The 19,302-nt window shown below is 28.0% G+C and overlaps 2 protein-coding genes across 3 annotated transcripts; one reads left to right on the top strand and one right to left on the bottom strand.

The window, feature by feature from the left end:
* The first annotated feature begins 1,724 nt into the window (after positions 1–1,724).
* On the top strand, positions 1,725–4,834 carry LOC140834413 (bark storage protein A). Its single transcript, XM_073199277.1, has 5 exons — positions 1,725–2,004; positions 2,083–2,150; positions 2,751–2,906; positions 4,047–4,298; positions 4,375–4,834. The coding sequence occupies exons 1-5, from the start codon at positions 1,782–1,784 to the stop codon at positions 4,714–4,716; spliced, it is 1,041 nt and encodes a 346-aa protein (XP_073055378.1). The 5' UTR covers positions 1,725–1,781; the 3' UTR covers positions 4,717–4,834.
* LOC140834412 (protein NRT1/ PTR FAMILY 1.2-like) lies at positions 4,661–10,670 on the bottom strand. Of its 2 annotated transcripts, XR_012118714.1 has the most exons (5): positions 10,419–10,670; positions 9,966–10,183; positions 9,322–9,869; positions 8,259–9,145; positions 4,661–4,856 (listed from the first exon to the last, which is right to left on the bottom strand). XR_012118714.1 is itself a non-coding variant. In XM_073199276.1 (4 exons), exons 1-4 carry the CDS (start codon positions 10,522–10,524, stop codon positions 8,317–8,319), a joined length of 1,701 nt encoding a protein of 566 aa, XP_073055377.1. In that variant the 5' UTR covers positions 10,525–10,670; the 3' UTR covers positions 8,177–8,316. The 2 variants fall into 2 exon arrangements, 1 of the variants encoding a protein (XP_073055377.1); XM_073199276.1 differs by lacking the exon at positions 4,661–4,856 and having other exon boundaries at positions 8,177–9,145.
* Positions 10,671–19,302: the final 8,632 nt, after the last annotated feature.

Raw genomic sequence — 19,302 nt, 5'->3', positions numbered from 1 at the left:
TATATATGTTGGTAAACAATGTTAATAATAGATATTGAATAATTTTGATACAAAAACTCCTTAAAAGATCATCTCACGTTTCAATATTGTGTGATGAAACTTCAACTTTTATCTTTTTCGTGAAAAATGTCTACATAAAATATTAATTTTTATTTCATTTATGGAGTGCATCGATCAATCTTACATATATAGATATATAAGATTGTCTTACAAGATCTAATTAAAATAATATAGTAGCAAGATTTGTAAATAACTTAATTTTGATATGCAAAATTCTTGAATTGTGGTGTATATACAGTATACTTCGAGTGTCCGGGGTGCAAAACTGACATAAGCACGTGAGCAATGGGCCTGGCCTGCCGACCAGAGAGATGGATAACAAATGTAAGGTGGAGTTTTCTCCGGCCTTTTTCGCGTGTTGATATTTTTTAAATTTTCCAATCCATGTTGTTAACTTACTGCCACGAAAGAGATTATATGCTGTGCGGATATATTTTCAGTTTCTTTTGGTAAAAAAAAATTCAGCTTCAATTTGAAAATTTAATTAAACAAGTAATTATTTCTGTTTTTTGGTCAATGTAATTTATCATCCAAAAATGTTTTTAAAAAGCCAATTTTATTTTAAAACAACTTTTTGTAATTATATTTTATATAAAAGCATAACCAATTAAATGTTTTCCGGTGAAATATGAAGAGTTTTTCAAAGGATACTCGTCAAAGCTGTTTTCAAGAAATCAATAAGGGCAAAAACTTGTGTGAGACGGTCTCACGGGTCGTATTTGTGAGACGGATCTCTTGTTTGGGTCATCCATTAATAAGTATTACTTTTTATGCTAAAAGTATTACATTTTATTGTGAATATGGGTAGGATTGACCCGTCTCACAGATTAAGATCCGTGAGACGGTCTCACATAAGACTCACTCATCAATAAGAAATTTAATAGTTTGTTTGAAATTATAAATACATGTTTTGGAAAATTTACATATATACACATTTTTCCCATTTTGGAAAATACATAGATAAAAATACAAAAAGAATGAGTGGTGCTCCTCAATCCAGACAAGACCGTTTCCTTCCAAAAAAATAAATTGAGAAGGATACATATAGAAAACGTGATAATATGTTTTGTTTTTATATTATCGAGCATTTATTTCTTTTGTAAGAACAGTACAATTATTAATAAGCATATGCAGTGCAAAAATGTGCCAATTCGTTAATGATTGATTTGAATAACAAGATATATCTTAATTTTATTATTAGAAATAAAATTCTCTAGAAAATCTACGAGATATAAATTTTTTTTTCTCGTCTTTAACGATGAAGTATGAACGACATATCTAATGTTTTTGTTTTTTTATTATAGTGTGGCAATTTTCTTTCCTCATGTTAGAAACGGATAGTGACATATGGTCTATGTTATACCGAAAGTGTTATTCTCGATGCATTTTATACAATATGTTCATATCCGAGAGTGTTTGGTGCAACACAGAATGAGTTATCGTGACACGGGTCACGGGCCAGCCTTGGGAGAAAAGTTTGCACATGTGCGTAAAAATAAAATAGCATGCAATATTTTATCGAACAAATATGACTTTGATCAATATATTTACACGCTGACATCAACTTGGAATATCCGAATTTTCACCGAATTTTCATTTGAATTTTTTTAAATCGATTCAAACTAGCAAAATAATTAAGCTTCTTTCATCTATATAAGTGATGGAGTTTGCATCCTTCCTCACCAAATATACCTTCTGTCTCTAAACTCGTACAATCATAAATGTCGACTACCAAGTTTTTAGCATCTCTAGCTTTACTCAGTTTCTTGGCATTCGTCCCAAATTTTGCGAGCTGCGAAATACATGGAAATACACTAAAAGTAATCTTGAATGCTAACAAGAACGGGCCTTATCTTGGAATAGTGATTCCAAACTTGTTTGAGCTGAGCCCTTTTCTGCAACATCCGAGTTACGAACCTACAAATCTCACCATTGATTTTGCAGGTACATGAACAAATTTTGCAAGCTTTTGTTTCTAGATGACAACGTTCACCAACTTGAAGAATTTTCTTTGATCTACAGGGAAGAGGTTTCGATTTGGAACGATTGGTGGAGTAAAAGTTGTGTCTGTTATGACTGGCCTTGGCATGGTACCCTCATTGTTTTTAAACTTCTTTTGCTTCACGAGTTCATATAATTCATTCTATTCAATCTTATTTCATTTTGTCTGCGGATATATATATATATATATATCTGTGTGTGTGTGTATTTGGAATTCACCCTGATTAAGATGCATTTGTGTGCTTTGAAATTTAGCTCAAAATGTCAAATTACGTATAATTTGGATCAACTTAAATTAATATCAACAAAAATGTTATACTTCACGCAACTATTCATGAAAATAATTTTTTTTTAACACCGTGAGAACCTGCAACCGTTATCTTTTGATGTGTAGTGTTAAACTCCAGACCTAATTTTTTTTAACGCCGTGAGAACCCGCAACCGTTATTATAGAAATGACAAATAAACAGTTGCCTAGTTTCCCCGCTATCTAAATGTCAAATTACGTACACAATTCGGATTAACTTAAATTAACATCAACAAAAATGTTATGCTTCACGCAACTATTCATAAAAACAAATTTTTTTCGACGCCGTGAGAACCCACAACCGCTACTTTTTCGATGTGTAGTGTTAAACCCCGGGCTATATCTTAGATGATAACCATTTCTTTGTTACGCGCGTATGTAGTTAAACGCAGGCATCACTACACAGCTATTGCTGAGTTTATTCAAAGTGAAAGGAATCGTGCATTACGGAATAGCTGGGAACGTAAATCCATCTCTTAATATCGGAGACGTTGCCATTCCCAAGTATTGGTCTCATTCGGCTCTTTGGAGTTGGCAGGTAAGTCCACCAACACCAAGCCGGCCATTTATATTTTGAATTTTTGGAAATTTCAATATTAATATATTATATATTATGTTTCTTAATTATCTCAAACAATTATTTCATTTCCAGTGAATATAATATACTGTGATGTGACAATTATTTAATGCAGCTTGCGAGTTAGTCAACTTAAATTATAAACCAAGTTGTGAAAATTAATATGATGGTGATTACGGAATTATATTTAATTGTTGCAAATATCTTGCGTGGATTTGATGTAATCTATATGCTATATGAGATCCCTATATTTTATATTCCAAGCTGAAAAAGAGTAAAATATACGTAAACGCACCAATCCTTTCCGTGTAGACCGAGTTGGAGGATTAAGAGAGTGTTTTCAATGATTGAATATATTATTTTTAAATTCGATTATCAATTTTTTTTAAAATTTTTTTTATCATAAAGTGAAAAAGACAATTATTTGAAATAATAAATGCACCAGCTTGCTAACCAAATATGTGAATTTTTTTATTTTGTTAGTTTTAAAAATACATAATGAAAGAAATTAATGGTTACAACAAAGTAAATAAAAGTAGTAATATTCAATATAATAATATTAATTTGACAAGAGGAAAATGAAAGATCAATCATGTTAATATTAATATATTTATAAAAAAAACATAAAACAACAATTTTTCTCAATTAATTTTTTTTTATGTTGGTGAATTGGTTTAACTCGGTTTAATTTCATTTTTAAACACTCTTATTTTGTATTCAAATTATTAACAAAGTAAAAACAACTCTAATTTATTTTCTATATATCGAAAAAATTAATCACATATTTTTGTTTTTGTTATTTTTAAAAATCTATATAAATTTTAATTCTTTTAAATTAGTTCCACAATTATATATTTTTATAGGCAAAAACTTTTGAGAGACGGTTTCACGGATCCGTATTTATGAAACAGATCTCTTATTTGGGTCATTCATTAAAAAACATTATTTTTTATGCTGAAAATATTACTTTTTATTGTGAATATGAGTAGGGTTGACCCGTCTCACAGATTAAGATCTGTGAGACGGTCTCACATGATACCCATTCATTTTTATATTAATAAATCGGTTTCTTCCGCTCGATCTTTGGTTAAAATCTTGCAGAGATACGGGAACGGTCCCGAAGACGAGTTACCCCTCGAAGCGAATGGCGACTACACGAGAGACATCGGTTACATAAAGTTTGCAGATTATGCAACAAATGTAAGCATGTGTAAGAACAACAATAATCTACTAAATAACGTTTGGTACCAACCAGAAGAAATCTTCCCAGTCGACGGCACACCAGAAGAAAGGCAACATGCTTTCTGGGTTCCTGTTGATTCCACTTACTATAAGCTCTCCAAACAACTAAAGGTAACACCATTTTTATATACTCTGTCTTCTTTTTTAAAATAAGATCGATTGTGTTTACTAGAGCGATTCTGTTCAGGGTTTGGATTTGGAGAAGTGCATCAATTCAACAATATGCTTGTCTCCCCCTCCCAAAGTAAGTAGAGTTGCTAGAGGAACAAGTGCAAGCATTTATTTGGACAATGCTGCGTACAGAACCTTTTTGTACGAAAAATTTGAAATCAGTCCCGTGGATATGGAGAGTGCAGCCGTGGCTTTGATTGCTTACCAGCAAAGGGTGCCATTCATCACTTTTCGGGCACTTTCGGACCTGGCCGGTGGCGGCTCAGCCAATTCCAATGAGGCCGACTTGTTCACTCCATTGGCGGCTAACAACTCTGTCGCGGTGGTGGTGGCATTCGTTGAGTTATTGGGGAAGTGAGTTTTATGAGAGATTCCTGTAATTTGGATGCCGTTTGTTTGATTTCAAGTTTCAATCTGATCTACGAAAACTTGTGGTGCAATAATTGAATGGAAAATCTGTGTTCTTTTCTCCAGTATACAGCGATATATTTACTTTAACTAGAAGATATGTACGTGCGTTGCACGTGTGAGACTTACAACAACCATAATTTTTGAATTTCTCATGATATATTTTGAATTTATAAAGATCTATACATAAATCGCGTCATTGAAAAATTAACCACAAGTTATACAAGTATTCATCGAAAGAAATTTGATAGGGCATAAAGCATGAAGATAATTGTAATATTTTTAAAACTTTTTATTTTTCGAGCAAAAAAAATGTTTAAAAAACATCAGGAAAATATTACAAATCATTTTAAGTAATTATAGATGTAAGAATAATTTGCTTCACATAAAAATGATTTGAATTCATTCTTATTCCTCATTTTCGTTCACTTTGATGTATATAAGAGTAATTATTACACATAAAATCAATTTAAGCTCATTTCAATTCTTTTGAAGTGTTCTCTCATGGCACCAAATAACTATTTGGGTTTGTCATGCATAAAGTTTAACGGTTTGGCCCATTGACACTCACGTTAGTGCAATTTTCAATGGTATATCACAATTATAAGAAATAAAAGTCTTGTCGTAGGTAACAAATATAACATTTGACCTGAAGATTAAGAAAATATTAATCTTTCATTGTTATTTAGTTTTGTTGGGTTAAGCATGCACGATTGAGAGTAGTACAGAGATGGATGAAGTCTTAGGAAGTTCTTGTGCGTACTGCTGACATTATGTCACTTACTTTAAATTTCATTAAAGATATAATTTTTTTTAAAAAAATTGACTATAAATCTTATTCCAAAATAAAATTTCAGCTTTGTTTAATTTATTGTAAAATTAATCAATATCTATTAAACGAAAATAAGGACATACATGTAAATTCACAAAATTTACGTTATTCATGGATGTTAATTTGCTCCAATTAAAAATAAAATTGTCGCAGAAACTCATATGAAGCTGTTTCGTGGGTCAATTTTGTGAAACATGTCTCCAATCCGACCTGAATCATGAAGAAAAATATTGATATATTATGATATATATCAATGAAACTGTCTCACAGAAGACCTGCTCGAAAATTGGAGAATTAAAAAATTTTGAAGAATAGTGTAAACTTCATCTTTTTTCGATTTATTTTAAAATGCATTAACATTATTTAATAAAAAAATGTCGACTCATAAAAAAAAAACAAATAAAGTGACATTTATTAATGAATATTATTTAATGAACATAAAAACATAGATGTAAATTCACAATTTAAAGTCATATATTTTCAGTCGTAATAATAATAATAATAATAGTAGTTAGGAAAAAACATACAAAAAAAATATTTTTATTATTGTTATCATTTTGAATTTCATTAAAGATATAATTTTTTTTTAAAAATGGATTATTACTATTATTTAAAATTTTATTAAAGATATAATTTTAAAAAAAAATAGAGTGCAAATGTCGTTCCAAAAAATATAAGATAAATTTAAATGTCACTCTAAAAAATGGTAGATAAAGTTCATTTTTCTTCAATTTATTTTAGAAGTCATTAATAACTATGAAAATACAAACTAAAACATATATTTATTATTTTTATCATTTTGAAATTCATTATATATATAAGTGTTTTTAAAAAACGGATTGAAAATTTCATTCAAAAAAAAAATGGATGTAAATTTTGTTTTTCTTCAATTTAGTTTAGATTCCATTAATTGATAAATGAAAACATAATAACCAAAGAAATTAAATATATAAAATTTTTTTAAAAAAAATGGAGTGAAAATTTCATCGCAAAAAATGGAGGTTAAATTTTATTTTTTTCAATTTATTTTAGAAGATATTAATAACTATAAAAACAAACTAAAACATATATTTATTATTTTTATCATTTTGAAATTCATTATATATATAAGCTTTTTTGAAAAACGGATTTGAAATTCATTATATATATAAGTTTCATTAAAAAAAATGGAGGCATGAAAAACAAACTAAAGCATATATTTATTATTTTTATCATTTTGAAATATATATAAGCTTTTTTAAAAAACGGATTTGAAATTCATTATATATATAATTTGTTTAAAAAAACGGATTGCAAATTTCATAAAAAAAAATCGATGCAAAATTTTGTTTTTCTTCAATTTAGTTTAGATTTCATTAATTGATAAATGAAAACAAAATAACCAAAGAGACTTAAACGGATTGCAAATTTCATAAAAAAAAATGGATGCAAAATTTTATTTAGTTTAGATTTCATTAATTGATAAATGAAAACAAAATAACCAAAGAGACATATGTATTAATAGATATTATTTAATGAAGATGAGGACATAGATGTAAATTCACAATTCAACTCATATATATATAAGCTTTTTTAAAAAACGGATTTGAAATTCATTATATATATAATTTTTTTAAAAAAACGGATTGCAAATTTCATAAAAAAAATCGATGCAAAATTTTGTTTTTCTTCAATTTAGTTTAGATTTCATTAATTGATAAATGAAAACAAAATAACCAAAGAGACTTAAACGGATTGCAAATTTCATAAAAAAAAATGGATGCAAAATTTTATTTAGTTTAGATTTCATTAATTGATAAATGAAAACAAAATAATCAAAGAGACATATGTATTAATAGATATTATTTAATGAAGATGAGGACATAGATGTAAATTCACAATTCAACTGATATATTTATAATAGTACAGATTAAAAAACGGATTGAAAATTTCATTCAAAAAAAAAATGAATGTAAAATTTTGTTTTTCTTCAATTTAGTTTAGATTCCATTAATTGATAAATGAAAACATAATAACCAAAGAAATTAAATATATAAAATTTTTTTAAAAAAAATGGAGTGAAAATTTCATCGCAAAAAATGGAGGTTAAATTTTATTTTTTTTCAATTTATTTTAGAAGACATTAATAACTATAAAAACAAACTAAAACATATATTTATTATTTTTATCATTTTGAAATTCATTATATATATAAGCTTTTTTGAAAAACGGATTTGAAATTCATTATATATATAAGTTTCATTAAAAAAAAATGGATGCATGAAAAACAAACTAAAGCATATATTTATTATTTTTATCATTTTGAAATATATATAAGCTTTTTTAAAAAACGGATTTGAAATTCATTATATATATAATTTGTTTAAAAAAACGGATTGCAAATTTCATAAAAAAAAATCGATGCAAAATTTTGTTTTTCTTCAATTTAGTTTAGATTTCATTAATTGATAAATGAAAACAAAATAACCAAAGAGACTTAAACGGATTGCAAATTTCATAAAAAAAAATGGATGCAAAATTTTATTTAGTTTAGATTTCATTAATTGATAAATGAAAACAAAATAACCAAAGAGACATATGTATTAATAGATATTATTTAATGAAGATGAGGACATAGATGTAAATTCACAATTCAACTCATATATTTATAATAGTATAGATATAATTAATCTACCACTGTCAGAATTTAATTTAAGATACAAATTCTGGAAAGTAAGGCTAGGGGCCCGTCTCTTCTTCTGCGAGATTTCTTTCCCCTCTCAATGGACCATAAGCACCACTACAAACAATAAAATACACCATATTCGCCATACTCAAACCCGCAAGAATCAAGTAGTAATAATCATAGTGACCCTTATCGATATCGTTCGAAATCCAGCTCTCTTGCCCGCCTGCTTTAGAAATCATATCGATAGAATTCAGTATGAAACTCGCAACCAAATTCGCCACAGCCAGTCCAATCCCGTTCATTGATGCAGCTATACTCCACATACTTCTCGGAAGTTCCGAAAAATAGAATTCACTCTGGGCAATAACATTTGAGGCCTCCGCAAAGCCTGTGAGGCAATATTGTGGCAACAGCCATATTGCTGACATGTTGGCCGCAGGTACTGCTCTCCGGATGCTTTCGACTGCTGCTGTAACCAACATAGAGATAAATGAGAGAAATATCCCAAACCCCATTCTTGTTTTAGTACTGATTCGAACCCGCCGCCCCCTGACTATGGATGCCAATGGAAGAAACACACGTTCGTAGAGAATGACCCATATTATGACGGATAGGGCAGTAAATGTGGTGAATGAGGCCGCAGGAAATTCAAAAGATGATATCTTTCGGTTCATTGATGCGGCTTGTAGTACTGCAAATGAGGTCTGGCATATGTTCACATACATGATCATTCCCGAAGACCATATCGGGAGTACTCGCAGCAGAGATTTGAGCTCCTCCACTTGATCCACGGTGCAGAGAGTCCACGAATTTGAAGCAACCCCATTCGCCGTTGTGCCGTAATGTGGATCTTCAACTATGCAAGCCTTGTTAAGAAATCTGAAAACATTCAAAACAAAATTCAGCAAGACTTTGATCCAGGTTTAGGTGAATTTGAAATTTCATAGTGACTTTTCCTTTTCGCTCTTTAATTTCATAGTACCCCCTCTCATTATTAGCACAGCACATGAAAGAGGGAAAAATGGATAAACTTCATCACTCTGAATCTCACACACCTGAGCTTCCTGCTGGGAGGAATATTAGATGAGCCGTTGTTGTGATAGTACACGACATCGGTTCTATCGGACAGTTTGAAATGCCGGTTTCTGTAAGAGGCTACGACGACCTTGATCAAATCGGTTACTAAGCTTGTTTTACTATCCGGTTTGATGTACCATAAGGAAGCCGAGAAGAACAAAAAAACAGCAAGCAACATCAACAAGGCGGGGACTGCAAAACCAACTCTCCATCCCAAGTTGTCTTGAATGTAAACTACACATGTGTAGGCAACGAGGACGGAGAAAGTGTAGGACACATAGTACCAGCTGAAATAGCTGTCTTTTACACATGATGTCTTCTTGAGATTCCCTTTCCGGAGTTGATTTGCACCGAAGGCTAACGACGAGGATCGGACTCCTCCAGACCCAATGGAGATTAGGCCAAGAGCGCTGCACAGGAACACAAATTGGGGGACCATGAGGGAGCGGCACAGGGCGCTGGATTCATCTGACGGGGGCGGTTTCCCATACGGGATCATGGTAGTTGCCCACAGAAGAATCAATCCCTGCAATTATTTTTCGATCAAACAAGTATTTAATTCAAAGAATGAATCAAATAAATAACTGAATTATTTAAAATGGAATGTTTCCCATCTGTTTACCACAAAGCAAATTGTGGATCCAAATCCAATGGTATAGAACTGGCCCAAGAAAGAGTCTGAAACGATTGCCCAGATGATTGGCATAAAATTTATTGCTGACGACCAAAGAAACATCAAATTTGATACATCAGCAATTCCCATATGATATTTTCCCATCACATAAACGGTCATATTTGGAGTCACGCCAAATGTTGCCATCTTCTCCAATCCGTCAGCCCCTGATATTATAATTTACACCAAGTAAAACTTCAAATGAATTGCCACCACACAACCCTGAATTTGGTTGCTATTATGCAGTGAAATAAAGTCAAATTTAAATCAGGATAAGTAACAGTTTAAAGAAAGCAATTTACTTACCAACAATACAACCCTGAATTTGGTTGCTATTATGCAGTGAAATAAAGACAAATTTAAATCAGGACAAGTAAGAGTTTAAAGAAAACAATTACTTACCAATGATAAGTGGCAAAGTTCTGAAGCCACCCTTGTTGTAATCATCATCATCACCACTAGTACGATTCCCCAACTCCAGAAGTGGCTCTTCTCCTTCTTCTTCCATCGTTTTTGAGTTACAGAAACATATACATGTGTTTTTGAAAATATAGACGGGGATTCAGGGGAGATTCGGCAGAGTTAGGTTTGAGTAGCAACCCCAGAACCTGCTCCAGCCTCCTTTTTCTCTCAGAGTTACGTTTAAGTAGCAAACATCCATGATAAAAAGAAACACCATGAAAGCGATTGATGAGACGAATCTTCTTGGAGTACGGTTGTGAATATTTCCCAGCAGGCCCCCTGCTGTCGACTTGTTCTTATTCGGTACGCTAATTTTATATATACATAATTATACTCTGATATATGATAACTTGTCAAGATGATGATGATGATGTTTGAGACAAAATATAGAATATATAATTATTAATTAAAATAATTGTTTAAGTAACTTTTTTTTAATCATATGACCTGTATATAATAGAAATAACATTTTTTTTTTATACAGGTTAGGTTTCTTGTATTTATATATTCTAGCATACTAGCATATAAAACGTATGTTACACATTATTGATGAGTGTAATAATTATATTTGTTGAGTAAAATAATCGAAATGTGGTGTTAAAACTGTTGTAAAATTTAAAAAATTTGTGTTACACTGTCACCATCAGCTATAGCTTTTGGTAACCGACAAACTCGCGGTTTTACAATTAATATCAAATTCAAAGTCACGAGCTTGATTCTCGTTGATTGCAAGAAGTGTAATTATTGAGAGAGATTGTTGGATACAATAATTGTCTTTATTAGGTAGAGCAATCAAAACGTGATACTACGGTTTAAGTGTTTTGTGTCGTACTATTATTATCGATTATAGTTTTGATGAATCGACAAACTTTCGAATAAAAATTAATACAATTAAATATTGTGATATATTAACATAAATAATATTGTATATTTAACATCATTTGATTTTAATGTTTTAGAGATTATTGTTGTTAAATATACAGCGAATAAATAAATAATATTGACTATTCGAAATAATTTGTTTTTTTCTATTTAAAGTTGTAACATATCGAAATTGTATGTAATATTTTTGTCGCTTTCTTGATTGAGAAATTTTCTATTTTATGATTATTGATAAAAAAAAAAAATCTTTAAAAATCATGAATAATTAATAAAACATATAAAAATTGAAAATTATAAATCAAAATATTATATACTATCAAGTTTTGGATTGGGTCTCATGTGAGACCGTCTCACGGATCATAATATGTGAGACGGGCCAACCCTTCTAATATTCACAATAAAAAATAATACCCTGAGCATCAAACATAATACTTTTTCATGAGTGACCCAAATAAGAGACTCGTCTCACAAATACGACCCGTGAAACCGTCTCACACAAGTTTTTTCCCAAGTTTTGTGTATTGATTGAATTTTTAAATTTATATGATATATAAATATACAAAAAGAAGCTCAACTAAAATCTTTAAATTTCTTCATAGAACTAAACTCTTCAAATTTTTCTATTATTATTATATTAAAATTCTTAACCGTTGATATAAATTTTCTAAGATAATTTATTAAACTAATTACATTCAAATCTTAGTTAAAAAACTATAAAATATGTTTATATTAAACTTCATATTATGATATTATTCTACTACTGTTTATCTAATTCTTTTTGACAAAAACTTATGTGAGACGGTCTCACGGGTCGTCTTTGTGAGACGGATCTCTTATTTGGGTCACCCATGCAAAATTATTACTTTTTATGCTAAGAGTATTACTTTTTATTGTGAATATGAGTAGGGTTGAACATTTAAATATAGTATAAAAATGAATTATTTGAAAAAATTAATACATAAGTTATATTTTATTTTTGAAGTGATATAAATCACTTCCATTGATCTATATTTGGTGATAATTTATTAGCACTAGTTATATATTAATATCTATTATATATTAGGCTGTATAAATATAAATTTTGATATTACATGTACGTGCTTGAGCAATTAAAATTTTACAAATATATTTTTATTGAGTTTTTGGATTTGTATTGATTTATATTAATGAAAGGATATTATTACATTTCCACAGTTGGAAAACAAAAGTCGTGATCTACCTATATATATAACTAACAAGCAATAAATTGAATTTTTTTAAATTAATTTTTCAAACATTCATTCATACCACCTATAAATTCAATTTATTGCTGGCCGCCCGCATGGACTTAGCTCAGTTGGTCAGCAGCAGTAAATCTTGGAACAATGACCAGGGATCGAATCTCACAAGCTCAGTTAAATTCCCTCCAATGAGGGGGAGCTCCTTGTGCGCAGCGTAGCATAAGGTCTAGCTGCTGTTGGTTGGCTGAGTCACCATGATTTACCTCCTCTCACAATCCTGTCGGGCCGGGGGTGAAGGACGCCTAAGGTGAGCGATTTCACCTTTCTTGGAACAATTTATTGCTGGCCAAAATATGATATTAACATCTAAGCCCTTTACATAAATTGCAGGCTTGCGTGGATAAGTTTTCGTCGGTTCAAGATTTTTTTTTTAGGAAATCCAATCATTATTCTTAATATTCTTCAGTAGTGTGATTTATTGTGAACGAGAAAGATCGATGCATACCATTGGATAATCTTATTTATTACTGACTATTCATGTATATATATATATATATATATATATATATATATCAAAATTATATAATGGAAATGATGTATAAAAGATAAAATAAAGATATATTTTCTTAAGGCAAAAACTTGTGTGAGACGGTCTCACTGATAGTATGTGTGAGACGGATCTCTTATTTAGGTCATCCATGAAAAAGTATTATTTTTTATGCTAAGAGTATTAATTTTTATTGTAAATATGGGTAGGGTCGATCTGTGTGTATAGAGACGGCAGTAAAACACATCAATCATATTTCTTTAAACAAATACGAATTTCTTTTCTTTCTTTTTCCACTTAATTTTTATGCAAAAAAATTTGATTTTATATTGATATTATTGTGTGTGTAGGTATATGAGTTATGACAAACTCATTCTGTTACCAATTTTGTTTATATCAAATCATCATAATATATTGCGAAGAATTGATTGCTCTAATATATTATAAATTAAATTATACAGAATAAATGTTAAATCAAGGGTAATTTGTAGAAAAATACATCTGTCCAAGATTTATTTAAGATTCAGTACCCAACAGTTTTTTTTTGTATTTTAGTACCTGACACAAGACCAACTTAGTTTTTACTACATATTTCATGCATTTTTACATTTTTACCCTTTTAATTAATAAAAAAGTATATAAATACTTATTTTTGTTGGACATCTTCTCTTTCCACTCATCAATCCCGATGCATTTGGATGACATGTATATTTAATTTAAATATTTTTTTATTAAAAAAACAAATTCACAACTAATTGAATTTTTTGAAATACTTAGTTTTACTTGTGAAATACTTAATTTCAATTTTAAAATACTTGATTCAGTAAATGAAATACTCAGAATGTTTATTAAAAACTGGATATTCGAATATGCATTTAAAAAACAAAATCGCAACTAATTGAATTTTTTGAAATACTTAGTTTTACTTATAAAATACTTAATTTCAATTTTAAAATACTTGATTTAGTAAATGAAATACTCAGAATGTGTATTAAAAACCTGGATATTCGAGTATGCATTAAAAAAAAACTTTTCGCAACTAATTGAATTTTTTGAAATACTTAGTTTTACTTATGAAATACTTAATTTAAATTTTAAAATACTTGATATAGTAAATGAAATACTCAGAATGTGTATTAAAAAGCTGGATATTCGAATATGCATTTAAAAAAAAAAAACAAATTCGTAACTAACTGAATTTTTTGAAATACTTAGTTTTACTTGTGAAATGCTTAATTTTAATTTTAAAACTACTTGATTTAGAAAATGAAATACTCAGAATGTGGATTAAAAACTGGATAATCGAATATGCATTTAAAAAAAACAAATTCACAACTAATTGAATTTTTGGAAATACTTAGTTTACTTGTGAAATACTTAATTTCAATTTTAAAATACTTGATTTAGTAAATGAAATACTCAGAATGTTTATTAAAAACTGGATATTCGAATACGCATTTAAAAAAAAACAAACTCGCAACTAATTGAATTTTTTGAAATACTTAGTTTTACTTCTGAAATACTTAATTTTAATTTTAAATACTTGATTTAGTAAATGAAATACTCAGAATGTGTATTAAAAACCTGGATATTCGAGTATGCATTTTTTTAAAAAAAAAAAACAAATTCGCAACTAATTGAATTTTTTGAAATACTTAGTTTTACTTATGAAATATTTAATTTAAATTTTAAAATACTTGATTTAGTAAATGAAATACTCAGAATGTGTATTAAAAAGCTGGATATTCGAAAATGCATTTAAAAAAAATCGCAACTAATTGAATTTTTGAAATACTTATTTTTACTTCTGAAATACTTAATTTTAATTTTAAAATACTTGATTTAGTAAATGAAATATTCAGAATATGTATTAAAAACCTGGATATTCGAATATACAACGCAAGTTCACCAAATTCGAATATGCTCGCATTTCCATCCAATATCCATTTGGATGATATGTTTATTTCATTTAATTATTTTTTTTATTGTTAAAAAAAATTCGCAACTAAGCATTAAACTTTTTCAAGTACCTAGTTTTACTTGCGAAATACCTAATTTCAATTTTAAAATACTTTGGTAAATGAGATACTCAGAATGAGTATTAAAATACTGAAAATTCGAATATGCAACGTAAGTTCACCAAATGCTCGCATTCTATCCAAGATGCATTTGGATGACATGTTCTTTTTATTTATATATTTTCTTTATTTTTTTTAAAAAAATTCGCAACTAAACATTGAACATTTCAAGTACTTAGTTTTACTTGTGAAATAATTAATTTCAGTTTTAAAATACTTGATTTGGTAAATGAGATACTCATAATGAGTATTAAAATACTGGATATTCGAATATGTAGCGTAAGTTCACCAAGTGCTCACGTTTCCATCCAAGATGCATTTGGATGACATGTTCAAGGACTTTTCAGCAGCCGCAAAGCTTTGAAAAAGAAAAAAGGCTTAGAGCGAAGATTTGAAGATTTCCGGACAATGTTCTTCGAGAGAATATCCCGTGATAGGAACAAGTAACTTAATCTGTGGATTTAAAATTTACAGATAAATATGAAGTCGGATATACGTCGATAGTCATAGTTCAGTAGGTCGAAAGCTAGTGGATTTAATAAAACGACATGCAATTCACCCTTGATAAATAATTAAAGAGATTTAATTACTTCACAGAGTTGAATTAGTTTGACATAGCTTGAGAGGGCGTGTTCAATTGGATATAAAATCTCGTCGAAAGCATAAATCATTGTCGAACGAATTAAGTAGATTAACGAGGGGTAAATGAAATACTTAGAATGTTGTATTAAAATACTGGATATTCGAATATGTAACGTAAGTTCACCAAATGCTTGCATTTCCTTCTAGAATGCATTTGGATGACATGTTCATTTCATTTTAAAATACTTGATTTAGTAAATGAAATACTCAGAATGTATATTAAAAAACGAGATATTCGAATATGCATTTAAAAAAAAAAACAAATTCGCAACTAATTGAATTTTTTGAAATACTTACTTTTACTTGTGAAATACTTAATTTTAATTTTAAAAAACTTGATTTAGTAAATGAAATACTCATAATGTGTATTAAAAACCTGGATATTCGAGTATGCATTAAAAAAAAAAAACTTTTCGCAACTAATTGAATTTTTTGAAATACTGCGTTTTACTTGTAAAATAATTAATTTCAATTTTAAAATACTTGATTTTGTAAATGAAATACTCAGAATGTGTATTAAAAAACTAGATATTCGAATATACATTAAAAAAATCGCAACTAATTGAATTTTTTGAAATACTTACTTTTACTTGTGAAATACTTAATTTTAATTTTAAAATACTTGATTTAGTAAATGAAATACTCATAATGTGTATTAAAAATGGATATTTGAATATGCATTTAAAAAAAAAAACAAATTCGCTACTAATTGAATTTTTTGAAATACTTAGTTTTACTTGTGAAATAATTAATTTCAATTTTAAAATATTTGATTTTGTAAATGAAATACTCAGAATGTGTATTAAAAAACTGGATATTCGAATATGCATTTTAAAAAAAAATCGCAACTAATTGAATTTTTTGAAATACTTAGTTTTACTTATGAAATACTTAATTTTAATTTTAAAATACTTGATTTAGTAAATGAAATACTCAGAATGTGTATAAAAAAACTGGATATTCGAATATACAACGCAAGTTCACTAAATGCTCGCATTTTCATCCAAGATCCATTTGGATGACATGTTAATTTCATTTAATTATTTTTTTTATTGTTTAAAAAACAAATTCGCAACTAAGCATTGAACTTTTTCAAGTACTTAGTTTTACTTGCGAAATACCTAATTTCAATTTTAAAATACTTGATTTGGTAAATGAGATACTCAGAATGAGTATTAAAATACTGGAAATTCTAATATACAACGTAAGTTCATCAAATGCTCGCATTCTATCTAAAATGCATTTGGATGACATGTTCATTTTATTTAGATATTTTCTTTATTTTTTTTTTTAAAATTCGCAACTAAGTATTGAAAATTTTGAAGTTTTGCTCGATCACTAAGAATTTTACAATGAAAGTTTTGCTCGGTCACTAAGCATGGAACATTTTGAAGTACTTAATTTTACTTGCGAAATACTTAATTTTAATTTTAAAATACTTGATTTGGTAAATGAGATACTCATAATATGTGATAGAATACTGGATATTCGAATATGCAACGTAAATTCAGTCATGATTGGTTTTTCCAACTAAGATTCATTAGAATACTTATTCATGTCATTTAAAGAAATGAAACAGTTCATTACTGATCGTGGAGTAAGAGTAAGTTGTTTGTAGATCAAAATAAGCACTTACTTTTAACAAAAATATAGTAGCATACTTGTCCCGGAGTAAAAGTAAGTTCTTTATTTGTATACCAAAACAAATTGTTATTTTTATTTCATGAGAAGTGATGAGCAATGTATTTGTTAAAATTTCATTTGCATTGAAATTGCATCATAATGCATATTCGAATATCCAGTATTTTATTATCCATTTTAAGTATCTCATTTAGGAAATCAAATATTTTGAAACTAAAATTAGGTACTTATCCAGTATTTTAATACACATTCTGAGTATCTCATTTACCAAATCAAGTATATTAAAATGAAATGAACATGTCATTTAAATGCATCTTGGAAGAAAATGCGAGCATTTGGTGAACTTACGTTACATATTCGAATATCCAGTATTTTAATACAACATTCTAAGTATTTCATTTACTAAATCAAATATTTTTAAATTAAAATTAAGTATTTCATAAGTAAAACTAAGTATTTCAAAAAATTCAATTAGTTGCGAAAAGTTTTTTTAAATGCATATTCGAATATCCAGTTTTTAATACACATTTTGAGTATTTCATTTACAAAATCAAATATTTTAAAATTGAAATTAATTATTTCACAAGTAAAACTAAGTATTTCAAAAAATTCAATTAGTTGCGAATTTGTTTTTTTAAATGCATATTCGAATATCCAGTTTTTAATACACATTCTGAGTATTTCATTTACTAAATCAAGTATTTTAAAATTAAAATTAAGTATTTCACAAGTAAAACTAAGTATTTCAAAAAATTCAAGTAGTTGCGAATTTTTTTTAAAAAAATACATATTCTAATATCCAGTTTTTTAATACACATTCTGAGTATTTCATTTACTAAATCAATTATTTTAAAATTACAATTAAGTATTACACAAGTGAAACTAAGTATTTTAAAAAATTCAATTAGTTGCGAATTGTTTTTTTTTTAAATGCATATTCGAATATCCAGTTTTTTAATAAACATTCTGAATATTTCATTTACTAAATCAAGTATTTTAAAATTCAAATTAAGTATTTCACAAGTAAAACTAAGTATTTCAAAAAATTCAGTTAGTTACGAATTTGTTTTTTTTAAATGTATTTTCGAATATCCAGCTTTTTAATACACATTCTGAGTATTTCATTTACTAAATCAAGTATTTTAAAATTTAAATTAAATATTTCATAAGTAAAACTAAGTATTTCAAAAAATTCAATTAGTTGCGAAAAGTTTTTTTTTTTAATGCATACTCGAATATCCAGGTTTTTAATACACATTCTGAGTATTTCATTTACTAAATCAAGTATTTTAAAATTGAAATTAAGTATTTGACAAGTAAAACTAAGTATTTCAAAAAATTCAATTAGTTGCGAGTTTGTTTTTTTTAAATGCGTATTCGAATATCCAGTTTTTAATAAACATTCTGAGTATTTCATTTACTGAATCAAGTATTTTAAAATTGAAATTAAGTATTTCACAAGTAAAACTAAGTATTTCCAAAAATTCAATTAGTTGTGAATTTGTTTTTTTTAATTAAAAAATATTTAAATTAAATATACATGTCATCCAAATACATCGGGATTGATGAGTGGAAAGAGAAGATGTCCAACAAAAATAAGTATTTATATACTTTTTTATTAATTAAAAGGGTAAAAATGTAAAAATGCATGGAATATGTAGTAAAAACTAAGTTGGTCTTGTGTCAGGTACTAAAATACAAAAAAAAACTGTTGGGTACTGAATCTTAAATAAATCTTGGACAGATGTATTTTTCTACAAATTACCCTTAAATCAACTCTTAAAAAGAAATAATAGATAATTAAACAAATGAAT

The sequence above is a fragment of the Primulina eburnea genome, chromosome 6 (assembly GCF_022965805.1).
Source record: "Primulina eburnea isolate SZY01 chromosome 6, ASM2296580v1, whole genome shotgun sequence".
In the NCBI taxonomy this organism is placed as follows: domain Eukaryota; kingdom Viridiplantae; phylum Streptophyta; class Magnoliopsida; order Lamiales; family Gesneriaceae; genus Primulina; species Primulina eburnea.
Note: the sequence above shows the minus strand (reverse complement) of the source record. Positions and strands in the feature narration are given on the sequence as shown.

Coding starts and splice junctions, on each gene's coding strand:
- LOC140834412 (XM_073199276.1), bottom strand. CDS start 10,524: ATGGAAGAAGAAGGAGAAGAGCCACTTCTGGAGTTGGGGAATCGTACT. Junction 9,870..9,965: donor GATCCACAATTTGCTTTGTG/GTAAACAGATGG, acceptor AAATAATTGCAG/GGATTGATTCTTCTGTGGGC. Junction 9,146..9,321: donor CCTCCCAGCAGGAAGCTCAG/GTGTGTGAGATT, acceptor GAATGTTTTCAG/ATTTCTTAACAAGGCTTGCA.
- LOC140834413 (XM_073199277.1), top strand. CDS start 1,782: ATGTCGACTACCAAGTTTTTAGCATCTCTAGCTTTACTCAGTTTCTTG. Junction 2,005..2,082: donor TCTCACCATTGATTTTGCAG/GTACATGAACAA, acceptor TTTGATCTACAG/GGAAGAGGTTTCGATTTGGA. Junction 2,151..2,750: donor TTATGACTGGCCTTGGCATG/GTACCCTCATTG, acceptor GCGCGTATGTAG/TTAAACGCAGGCATCACTAC.